At 37.0% G+C, this 12844-nt stretch overlaps 1 protein-coding gene across 2 annotated transcripts in view; it reads left to right on the plus strand.

Moving 5' to 3' along the window:
- SYN2 (synapsin II) overlaps window positions 1-12844 on the plus strand; it is a 180722-nt gene that overhangs the window by 148930 nt on the left and 18948 nt on the right. For both annotated transcript variants that reach the window (XM_082768170.1, XM_082768171.1), the window contains one exon: window positions 9354-9503. In XM_082768170.1, the coding sequence (XP_082624296.1) occupies window positions 9354-9503 (150 nt within the window). The remainder of the gene's footprint in view (window positions 1-9353; window positions 9504-12844) is intronic.

Below are 12844 nucleotides of genomic sequence, written 5' to 3' on the forward strand. Positions count from 1 at the left end.
ATAAATGTTGTTAGGAAATAGAGAAATACACAGATCCAAATTACTATGAGCTTCTTGTAGATGCCTCCCTCGTGTGATGTGCATGTTCCTTTGACCTGGTAGTTCTCCATGTAATAAACAATAAGAATAAACTGCAGTGTAAGTACACCTTCTCATATTTTTAGCTTTTGGGCGCATTTTATAGATCTGAGTCTGTTGTCTGGTGCTACTTTGTACATTGGTATCTTTTTACTTTTTTTTACACCCTAGAGGTTTCTAGTCATTTGAAAGAGCTCAGGCCAATACTATTATTTTTTCCCCTAATAATGACAAAAAAGATACATTTTCAGTGTGCCATTCATCTTTCCACACAGCTGTAAATGCTACTACATGGGAATTTTGAAGGATGTCCATTTGTGCAATCTTGTTATTAAGTTGAGGGATAAGATATGCATCCCTGGGATAAAAATCCAGACCAGTTTTTCAGAAGACGGGAAGAATGAAATACTGAAGTTCAAACATAATAAACAAACATTCAAACATAATACAGCCTCTGTTTTTCTGAGAAGCCAGAAGTTCTCTACAGTTTTTCTTAGAGGAGGGCTGTAAGAAGTAACTTTGCCTTTTAAATGAACTAACTTTGCCTTTGTCGTGGTTCCGCTCGAGTGGGCAGCCGAGCTCCACCACAGCCGCTCTTTCACTCCCCCTCCTCAAAGAAGGGGGAGAAAATATGTGAAAAGGGCTCAAGGGTTGAGATAAGGACGAGAAAATCACACAATAATTATTGTAACGGGCAAAACAGACTCAGCATAAGAAGATAGTAAGATTTATTGCTCATTACTAACAAGCTAGAGAAGTGAGAAACGAAGGAAAGAAACCAAAAGCACCTTCCCCCCCCATCCACCCTCTTCCACCTCCTCTCCCCGAGCGGTGCGGGGGAATGGGGATTATGGTCAGTCTACAGCACTTCTTCTCTGCCGCTCCTTCTCGGTCACTCTCGTCCCCTGTGCTGTGGGGTCCCACCCACGGGATGCAGTCCTTGATGAACTGATCCAGCGTGGGCTTCCCACAGGCAGCAGCTCTTCCAGAACTGCTCCAGATATGGGTCCATACCACGGGGTCCATCCCTCAGGAGAAAACTGCTCCAACCTGGGTCCCCCATGGGCAGCAGCTCCTGACAGGTCACCTGCTCCTGAGTGGGCTCCTCTCCACGGGCTACAGGTCTGGCCCGGAATCTGCTCCGGCAGGGGTCTTCCACAGGTGGCAGCCTCCGTCGGTGCAGGGCCACCTGCTCCACCGTGGTCTCCTCCACGGGCTGCAGCGTGGAACCCTGCTCCACCGTGGTACTCCATGGGCTGCAGGGGGACATCCTGCTTCACCATGGTCCTCACCACAGGCTGCAGGGAACTTCTGCTCCGGCGCCTGGAGCACCTCTCCCCCTTCTTCTACACTGACCTTGGCACCTGCAAGGCTGTTTCTCACTCCCTTCACTCTCCCGGCTGCTGTGTGGCGCAGCGTTTTTTTCCCTGTCAAATATGCTCTCACAGAGGTGCAAAACAACATCGCTTATTGGCTCAGCTCTGGAAAACAATGGGGCCCTTCCCAAACATGGGGCAGCTTCTAGATCTTTCTCACAGAAACCACCCCTATGGCCCCCTGCTACCAAAACCTTGCCACGTAAACCCACTACAGCCTTTTAGAAGAACCAAAAGGTGTTCCCAAGAAAAAAATCTTTCTCTAGAGGAACCCTGTGGTATTTTTTGTTTTGTTTTGTTTTGTTTGTTTTGTTTTGTTTTGCCTTTTACTTTTGTCCTCCAAAGAACCATCTCCAAAACCCTACAAGGGAGAAATTAATTAAAGAATCACTTAGCTTAAAAGGAAGAATTGCCAGGTTGCTCAAGAGGAAGTTCATGTCATGGCTGTGTCTAATGAGCTTAGCTATTCATATAGTTTCTATTCTTTCACCTCAGTTTGAATACTCATCTGCCAAACATCATCACACCAGAGACAAACTGTAAAAACAAGGATTTTATGAACACATCATTTCAACATACACTGTTGTAACTGCCTTACCAATTCTTGCTAATACAACATCAAATTAAGGTCCATTAAGCTTTAACATCTTAAATGTGAGAAAGACTTTTAATCTTTTACTTTTTAAATTAATACTTCTGTAGTTTTTATACCAGAAGGAATACTTGAGCATTTCATGTTTCTGACTGCACTGAATATCTCTCATGATTCATTCTTGGAAAACCAAACCTCTGGGAAACAAAACAAAAAGCTCACATCATGATGATGAATGCAGTAAAAGAGAAGAAATGTAACAGAATCCTTTAAGGCGGCCTCACAGGCAGTTACCAAATTTTGCTCAGAATTGAATGGGTGGGTGGCTACTGCAGGTGTCTTATTTCTGCTTGCTTATTTTCAACCCAAGCTATATTAAAGTTAGTTTCCAAGTAATTTATAATGTAGCAAGATGGAAACCATTTGGATTTCCTAGGCAGTATTTTCAGTAACTGAAAGACAATATAAGAAATTAAGAAACAGAATTTATTTATTTTATTTTATTTTGTTTGTTTTTTTTAGGTCTTACTGTAATAGTCACCATTTCTGAAGGTGCTACAATTTATCAAACTACTACAGAGGGATATTCTGGTTTTCTTTTCATTCCAGATTGAAATGCAACCATAGAAGTTTGTCTTCAAACTTTGAGTCCTTCATCTAGGGATGTCTGATTCACTTTCCCAGTTGTTCTTACTTTTTTTCTGCAAATGTTGTTATTCACCCACTGCAAGAGGAACTGTAAAATTTTCCAAGCAGTCACCACTGATTTCCTCCTGTACTATCCCTGCCAACTTCTCAGGTGTGGTTACATTTCCAATTACAAATCTTTCCTGCATCTGCTGTAAAGACCTCTGGGAAAGCCCCATGATTAGTTCATATCCAGTCACTCCCTTACTTCTCAGAAATCACACCATCTTTCCTTACATCCCACTCAATCTTAAATGACATCCTTTAACTATTACATTTTTTTTAATGTCAATTACTTTCCCCATAGTTAGAATTCTTCAATTAAAATCTATATCAGCTTCTGTCTTTACAGTCAAAATTTTCACCACAATACATCCAGGTCCCACAAAAACAATACAGAAGAGTAACACATTGATAACATAGCAATAATACAATCTAGCTTCTCTTATTCATCAAAAGTAAAGACCAAGACCAAAGTAAATGTTTTTTTTTTGTTTTGTTTTGTTTGTTTGTTTGTTTGTTTGTTTTGTTTTTTCCCCAGGCCTCATACTCTCAAGCATGAACTTCCAAAATTCCTCTGATTTGCAATGAAATTAATTACTCTTCACTTGCAGATCATCATATCTTCTCCAGAAATTCCCAGTTTGTGGGTTTGTTTGTTGTTTTTTTTGTTTTGTTTTGTTTTTTTCTCATACAAAGTTCTTGTATCATTATCTTGTTAGAATCCTTGGGCATTTCTGACTTGTATTCTGTCCATTCCCTCCTGTATTTTAACATCCTGACACCTTCTTTTCTCACTGTGTCACACAGAATTCTTTAACTTTCCCCTCCTTTAATCTCCACAGCTCTGTCTTTCCCAGCAGCATTTGAGCTAGGTCTTCCTAAAGCTCTAGGTAAGAAATCTTTCATAACCCTTTGGTGGTAAACATATTATGTAATGGAGAAGTATGCCTGGACAATGACAATTAGTGTAGTTTCTCCTTCAAACAGGGTGATCCCTTTGCAGTTACTGATGTCTTATAATTACAATGGATCCCTTATTAATCCCACCCCATTTCCTTTGGTGGTCATCAGAGTTAAACAGCATTTCTCTTCTCTTTCTTTCCAGTCCCAGTCTGGCAGCCCAAATCTTAAATACTTGTCTTATCTACACTAGCAATAAAGGGCACAGACTAATTTACTGAAGCATCATATCATTGAAAGGTCAGTTTTTTATAAAAGTATTTCGTTTACTCAATCAAGATTCAGTAGTTTTTGTTATCACTTCTAATATATATACTTGGGCTCTTCTAGGTTAACATAAAGATGTATTAAATGCATTTCAGTGTATGTTTTGTGGGTGATAAGAGAAGTTCATCCTATGGAATTGGTTATTGAAATGCATATAAATTACAATCAAAAGCAATATGAATTAAGTGATCATAATTTGTAGTTGCCAATGTTTTTACTGCCATCTCCAAAAGTAGCACATTTGACTTGATAAATTACAGATGACTTTCTTCTATGAATCTACTTAGTTGGAAACTCCAACATTTTAAATAGTTAAACTAGGTACTGAAAACAGACCTGGGTAACTGTATAAATGATATTTTAAAATTAGTACAGGCTGTAAATAGACTGTTTATAAACAGGATGCCTTGTGTGTGTTTAAACTTTGTAAAGCCCTCAAAAGTGGGGGCAATGCCATCATGGCATTCCTGTTAGTCATTCACAAGTTTTAAAACCTTTTTTAGTGTTACCCAAAATATTTTTAATTCTTAAGATACAGTTAAATAAAACATTAGTGATTTTTGATAACTGTCATTAGCTGTTTTACTAGGAAGGAAATTAGACTGCATTGTCATAAAGAAAAACTATATAAATAAAAAAAAAAAAAAAAAAAAAAAAACCAACCTTATAAAGACTTTACTCAATCGTGCTGCTGTAGTTTCTATTATTACTGCTAATATATACACTCAGGCTCTACTAGGTTAACATAAAGATGTATTAAATGCATTTCAGGATATGTTTTATGGGTGATAAGAGAAATTCATCCTATAGAATTCTTGATTGAAATACATATAAATTAATGACAAAAGCATTAATTAAGTGACCATAATTTGAATACCTATGAAAATTTACCTTGATTTTATCTACTTCACCAAGAATACTGGAAGTGCTCACTTACTTTACCTTCTGCCCTTGAGAACCACAGCAACAGCAACATAGAGAAGGAAGCTAAACCTCTTAGCAGCCACATGCAATACTGGGTAAAAATGGTATGTTTTGGGCACTCTAGCCATTCCCTCTCAGCAACTTGAGTTATTACACTGAACAATGTCATGCAGTTGAACCACTTTTAAGACTTGGTAATCTTTTACTTAGCTATTAGCAACATTTACTCTGCTCTGGTGAGGCCACACCTTGAGTACTGTGTTCAGTTTTGGGCCCCTCACTACAAGAAGGTTATCGAGGCCCTGGAATGTGTCCAGAGAAGAGCTACGAAGCTGGTGAAGGGCCTGGGACACAAGTCTTGTGAGGAGCAGCTGAGGGAACTTGGGTCATTTAGTCTGGTGAAAAGGATGCTCAGGAAGGAAGCTGTGGGGAGCTGGGGGTTGGCCTCTTCTCACAGGTGATAGGACTAGAGGGAATGGTCTCAAGTTGCACCAGGGGATGTTTAGGTTGGAAATTAGGAGACATTTATTCTCAGAAAGAGCAGTCAGGCATTGGAACGGGTTGCCCAGGGAGATTGTGGAGTCACCATCCCTGGGGGTGTTTAAGGAAAGGTTGGACATGGTACTTAGGGACATGGTTAAATGGGTGACAGTAAGTAGGGTGATGGTAGGACCAGATTATCTTGGAGGTCTTTTTCAACCTTAATGATTCTATGATTTCACTTTATGATCAGTAGTTTTCTTGATAATCCGATGCATTACTTTCTCTTTTTACCACTTTGTTTACCAGCTTTGTACTTCACCAAAGCAGCAGAACAGATCTTAGCTTAACATCTCTGAATACTTGGCATCTGGCTCAGTACTTGTTCAGTGTTAGGTTCAGCATACCTTTGACCAGCAATATTAATTCAATTAAGGCAGCCAACAAGAGGGTTTTTAACAACATCAAAACCTGTCCAAGTGAAAAATGGTTGTTTTTTATGTCACGAATATTTGAATCTGCCTCAATATGTGAACATGACAGCTATGCTTGAAAATACTGTCTTCAAGAAGTGCAAGATTTAGTTTAAAATATATCTGAGGGCATTCAACAGAGGCTCCTCTGGATCTGAGGAAAGATCTGCCAGAACATTTCCAAATATTAAGTCCTTCAATATCAAATCCAAGTCACTTAAGCATTACTGAATGCCAGGACTATGAGCTAGTGCTGGCCAAGTTGATGCATGTCTACCAACCATTCTGTGAAGCCCAGCAGGGCACATTCACTAATTAAGCAGCCTGGACCATTGCCATTGAGTCTGAAAGCTCCATGGATTGTGAGTACTCAAGTAGTTTAAGTTGTGGTTCTAAGTTCCAGGGCATTGATTGAACTGCCATGCTTCTGCCTAGGACACAAAAGCACTATCAGGGGTGTCTAAATTCCATTAAAATGTCATTGCTGGAACTCTGATGTACATTATCTCTGTTTAGAGGTGTCCTAATTTTGCACTTGTGTTTTTAGATACATGAGGTGACAAATTACACTGATTTACCCTACCCTGCTTCTGGCAGATGTCACAAGCTAGCAGTCTAACAATGGTAACTCTTAACTTAATATTCTTCTGTTAAATCATATATCTGTCATAGGTGAAAGTCGAACAATAACCTGACATCTATTCTATTTTAATTTAGAATGTGTACAGTTATTTTTCATTCCAATATTTAATCTCTTCAGACTCAAAGCTTATATTCCTTTGCTACATTAATGCAAAGTTTAAAGCAATTCTGCCTAATAACCAATTTTTTGTATGAAACTGTGTTCCATCCAAGCAGATGAGAGTTATTTTACAACTGGCATTAAGCCATTCAAATCTCAGAAGTATAGACGTTATCTTATTTTTAAAACATTCAAACAGAGCTGAGATGGGTTTATAGATTTACTGAAGTGTTTGTGGTGTTTAGAGCAACACCTCAAAGCTTCTTTTATCCTTAGCCATAGAATTAAATTTTTCTTACATGCTGTACACAACACAGCAGTATCTCCTAAGGAAAGTTATATGTGAACTTGCAGTCATAGAAGTATTTAGAAATTCAGAGTCAAAACTCAGTCCTCTGGATCTTAATCCTGTCTGATCGTTTAGCAAGATCTTGTTTTAGGCAACTCATTTCACAGTCATTCCAAATACAATTTTTTTTTAATTATTTTTTTTTTAATGTAAGTGGATATTAAACAAGGTGAGGTTTTCTTTCCACACTTGTGAAAGAGGGATAACTGTTGCTTCTACATACATTCATTCAATTCTTAAGAAACATTTGTTCTGGATCTCAATTATTATTTCTTTGTTTACAGTTAGTTTATTTTAAAGTCTCTTTGCTGTGATGAAGCTTAGAGGAGACATCTAAATCTGAAAATCCCAGAAAATGTGTTGCCAACATATTGCTTGCTAGTGTGCAATGTTAGTGTCTCTTATAAATGAACAAATGGAAAAATAATGCAAAAGCTTTTGGACTTCAGGCTAATCTCATTATTAAAACGAGGTAGTCTTTTTCAGTCGCAGTGAGAATTTCTTTAGAACTTATTTTGAAAATCCTCAAGCTTAGATAACATCCTTTACAGTGCAGCTTATTCTCAACAACAGTGCAAGAAATATTAGTCCAGTGTTAGAATGAACCTACACATTCTTTTAAATCCAAATGCCAAATCAGACACCCAGTATAAGTGACTAATTCCTAGATGCATTTGAATACATAAAGAAGGAAGGTAGAACTTGCTCTTGTCTATAAAGGAGATAGTGTGCAGTGTAGGCTGATGGACTAAGAGTTTTGTTCCTACTATATCCTTTCCACCCCATGCAAAGCAGATGCACTAGCTTTATGCTCTTCAGTCTGACTGTTGTGTCACCCCTACAGATAACAACGTTCTTCCACTTTAAATATTTTCACAATCCGGTCTTTCTATAAAATTTCTATATCTTCCCTTCAACTACACAAGCTGAATAACTAGCAAACAAACAAACAAACAAAAAGCTCCATGCAACAACCTACAGCAGAGCGCCTACCTGAAGAGATGGGAATCAGCAACTCCAGCCAAAATAGCCCTGCCTCCCTTCAGCAGAGCCCTCTTTCCTATTTAGTCCTTTTGCCAGAGGTTGGATGAGAACGAGGGAAGTTTAAGATGTTTCTCTGACCCTAAGCACCTGCAATTGCCTGTGGCAGAAAAAGTCCACCAGCACTCTTTTGACTCTTTTGAACCTTTTCAATCTTCTTCCATTTACCTGCAATAGAGAAGGAACCACAGAAGCCAAAGATACACAGGAAAGTGCACTTCTGGAAGCTCTAAAGCACCCCCGTAAAATTCACTGATTCTTCGGCATTGAAACCCATGAGGATTCTTTCCTTCTTCATCTCTCTTACCAGCACAGATTACTATTGCATTTACTGCAAGATTTACCTACACTACTGAGACACTCCAAGACTTTTCAGGTGGACAGCTTTTCACAGACTGAAAATTAGATGGCAACAACTCAGTTTGTACAATCTAACTGGATCAGATATAATGACATCTATAGAGTATATTACTGCTAATGTAGTCTAACTGCTTTGTGCCTCACTGCATTTTATTAGTTACTATTATTTTATTAGTTACTATTGCTTGTATTGTAGGCCTGAATCACTTGTGATCCATTGCTATTGGAAACACCAGAATGCAGGGCTGCAGGTGATATGCTGTCACCTTTTTCTGAATAGCATTGACACAAACTGAAAAAAGGATTGCAGCTTCTCAAAAGAGAATTAAATCCTTTGTTATTATCGAAATAAGAATGGGCAGTGCTGTTGTGATTACTAGTTGGGGTCATTACCTTATCCTTATATTTTCTCTTTCAGGGTAAATAGAGATACACCAAAAATAGGTACACTGTGGAAATCACAAATACTTCTGTAGAAATAAGAAATCATCAGAACCCACTGAAGTTAACTGAATTCAATATCAGTTTTATCCACCCAAATAGCATAATGAAATAATTGCTGAAATATATTAACCAGTCACATGTAGAATGGAAATAAACACTTTTTTATTTGTCTGTCTGATATTCTGCTTTCATTATGTTTGTTTGTTTGTTTGTTTGGCTTTTCAAATAGCTAAGAAGCTTTATTTGAAGTTTGAAGTTTTGTCATTTCCATGTTCTATTTCAGCTGATGATCATGGTATGAGCTACAAAAACACCTACAAGAAAAAAAAAAAATCTTCAGAAATGTAGCTTAGACAGCAGCTCAGAAAAGTACTTTCGGTACAGAAAAGTACTTTCAGTACAGAAAAGTTTTCAGCAGTCAACATTATAGTCTAAAAAAACTCACATCCCTTATCTGCTATATCTATGTGCTTCCTACAGGAATCACATTCTATTTTCTATTATTGAAAAAAAAAAAAAAAAAAAAAAAAAAGTCATGTGAAATAAGTTTATGTTGATGTATTGTTTTATTTTACAGGTAATGGACTGTGCAATGCCTCTGATTGGTGAGCATCAGACTGAAGACAGGCAACATATAACTGAACTAGTCGTAAGCAAAATGAACCAAATGTTGTCCAAAACTCCTATTCCATCTCCTCAGAGACCCACTGCCACTCAGCAGCCTCAGGTAGGAAACCTTTGCTTTTAAAATAGAGCATCTTTTTCCATAATTTTACACTCAAAATTTTCCTCTAAGAATTTGGCTGGACGACTACACAGACATACCCTCAACTACAAGGATTCAAGAGCTTATCAACACATTTAATAGGTTTGTCATATTTAAATGAGATTATCTCTAGAAATAATTGTGTAGTGCAGGCAATATTTTGTTTTGTTGATATGGTTCTACTAGTAAACTGATAACTCTGGTTTCAGTGAACTACCAGGTTTTGTATTGTTTCCTTTCAGCTACAGCTGTATAAAATGTCATGGAGGTTTAAATATCATGACAGATCATGACATCCTTGAGGATGTCAATAAGAATGCTGAAACAATATTTCTTATGCATTTGTGAGAAGTGACTACTTCATGACTATATGATCATCTTTTTGCTACCAGTTGTCTTTCAGACTTTGTAAATCATCTTTGTGTTTCAATTTCCACGCTTACAAAACACAAAATCTCTTTTATTGATCCTTCAGGTAACTTATGAGGCTGTAGTTTATTTGTACAAGGCTCTAAGAGTGTAAAAGGGGTATGTAAATGCTAACCAGCTTGTTGTATCAGTTCATAGGCCTAGACAGCAGGTCTGGTCAAGAGCAGCATTATTAGCTACAATTTTCATGTACTTCTTTTAACATACTGAGGGAATAAACCATGACAGTACATTCTGACATAGACTATTAAGGACTGTACTGCTACTCTATAACAGTGCAGCTCCATGGTGATCATTGAAACAGCAGAGTAAGCCAAACAGTAATACAGGAATTACCAAGCCTAAATCGAGAATCTATTTTTATTCCTAGTAGGCTCCACACCAGGTAAACAATTTGAAAACAATTTTGTGGCATACCTCAGACAGACTAGTTCTTGAGGTAGAATGACTAATATGTTCTTCAAATATATCATCATGTTTTAAGTTATAAAAATACATCATCCCACATAAAAAAGTGCTGTGGTTTCTATTTTTATTACAGCCACTCAAAACTAAGCACAAAATTGTTTCAACCACAGAACCACATACAATGGAGAAGTTTCCATTCAACATGACTCAAGTCTATTGTAAAGAGAACTGAAAAAGAGGGACACAGAGGAGAAAAAATAAGTCACCTAATGCCAAAATACCATTTCTTTTAGGATGAGTAGTTTACCCATATACTAAAATGAAGCAAAGTATATAATCCAGAGATGCCTGGAGCATACCACTCAACATAAGACAAAATTTGTAGCATTAATAGACAGATTCCCAGTTTAGTTATAAAAATTAGTGGAAATAAAAAAAAAAATAATAATAATAGAAAAATTAGATAGATTTAGTGTACGAGATTTCACATTCTGGAGAGAAAAAAAAAATAACCTAAGGTCTGGATAGGCATGCTATGCTTCCCTGGATTTCCAAGAAGACAAGGATGGACAAATGTTTGTACATATTGGTATCTTCTAAAGAAACTGGTTATCTGTTGTATGTAAATAGAGTTTTCATATGTTTCTAAAGAACACTGCCTATGTAAGACAAGGTCTAGAATGAAAATAGGATAAGCAACATTTTTAGAAAGTTTCTAAATTCCTCAGTCATTGCTGTCACCTATCACGTCCATGAAAAGTTTGTGTGTTTTTTTGTTCTTCCCTCTTAGGCCAAAAATCTTTGAATGAATCAAAAGATAATATTTGCTGCGTAGCTGTTGAATTTCTGTTATATTTCTGCTTACTTACTTTAGGTTACTGAAGAATTCAGCCTTTGCTAATGGCAACAGGATGTTATTTAATGTTAACCTTATTTTCATTATCATACCCTTTAATTATGAGTTGCAGTTAATCAAAATCAGAAATATCTCTTCAGAATATTTGCAATATTTGTTGATCAGACTCTGGTTCCTTAAAATTTGCCTTGTCATATTATCCACCAGCTTAGGACAGACAAAAATGACCAGAAGTTCTACAGAAGATGCCATTTGAAAATACCCATTAATCTTCCCAGATTTAAGTAATGATTATGAATGATCTATAGTATTTAAAACAGGTATCTCCTCACACAACACTTATTTTTAACTTTTTTTTTTTTCCTAAGAATAAAGTTAGTCTGTTAAAACAAACTGTCCCTTGCATCTTTGAACAGTTTTCTTCTTTTCTAATCTGAGACATTATTTTCTATTCTTCAAAAATACAGCCTGTTCGTTGGCAGGGGTAAGGGGAGATACTGCATATTTCTGAATGTCATATAAAATGGAAAGCCAGTAATTTATCCCAAATAAAGTATATGCATATGTATTTGTGGTTTTAGAGACCAAAGTAATACAGATATCACAGTTAAATGAACAGTTTGCAGCCAGTGGTACAGCTATAGATGAGCCGCATTTTGAATTCCCTTATTATCTGCATAGCATTTTTTAAAATTAGGTATAATGTGTTCACTACTGTGGCATTGAGGGCATCCTGCATAAAAGAGTGCTTCAATTTATAAATGCCCACAATGGTCACTACTGTTCCAGTTAACTAGTAATCCATCAGAAAACAAATCAATGATTAGGAAAACAAGTCTTTGTTTAGAGCTATGCAGCCAAATCTTGATGGAAACGATTGGCCTTGTAATATGTTCTGAAGGCCAACAAAGTTCTCTCTGTCAGAGTGCCAGAAGGAGCAAATTCCAAAGGTAAGGCCCTCAGATAACTGTGTTGCTTATGTTGAAATCTCACTGGCATAGATCCTGTGATTCTTAATCTGAAATATCAGTTACATAGACTTTCAAAATATATATTTTGTATATTATTTATTTACCCATTTGTTTATTTATAAACACTTGGGCAGGCCCTATAACAAGTTACACTAGTACACTGAAAGGCAGAGAATTAATCTGTGAGTGAGAAAAGCTGTTCTTTCTGTTGCACCTCACCCCCCTGATTCTGGCTGTTGCCAGCAAACTGTGTGTCATGCTTTTGAGGTCCCAGGCTACTGCATAACTTTGACAGCATGATCGAACCATACCGGGATAGAAAGTATTACAAAAAGAAAGTAATTACAAGATTCAAAGCTTGCCAGTTTTGCTCTTATCAATTACTTTGGGAGTCTTCCCACTACAAAGAAAAGCAAGAATCCCTGGGCAGTTATGTCTGTCTGATATAGTTGTATACAGTCAAAAACTCTTTCAAATATTAACTTATTTCTATTTATTTTAAAAGCATGGAAGCTTGTTTTACCAACAACCATGATGAAAATATATAGTAGAACTCTAGCTAGGAATATGACATTTATGGATGTTTTTCCATGAAAGACCAAAATCCAGGTGCTCTACTTGTGGGCAATAAATGAAAT

This window comes from Aythya marila (assembly GCF_965140915.1).
Source record: "Aythya marila genome assembly, chromosome: 10".
In the NCBI taxonomy this organism is placed as follows: Eukaryota; Metazoa; Chordata; class Aves; order Anseriformes; family Anatidae; genus Aythya; species Aythya marila.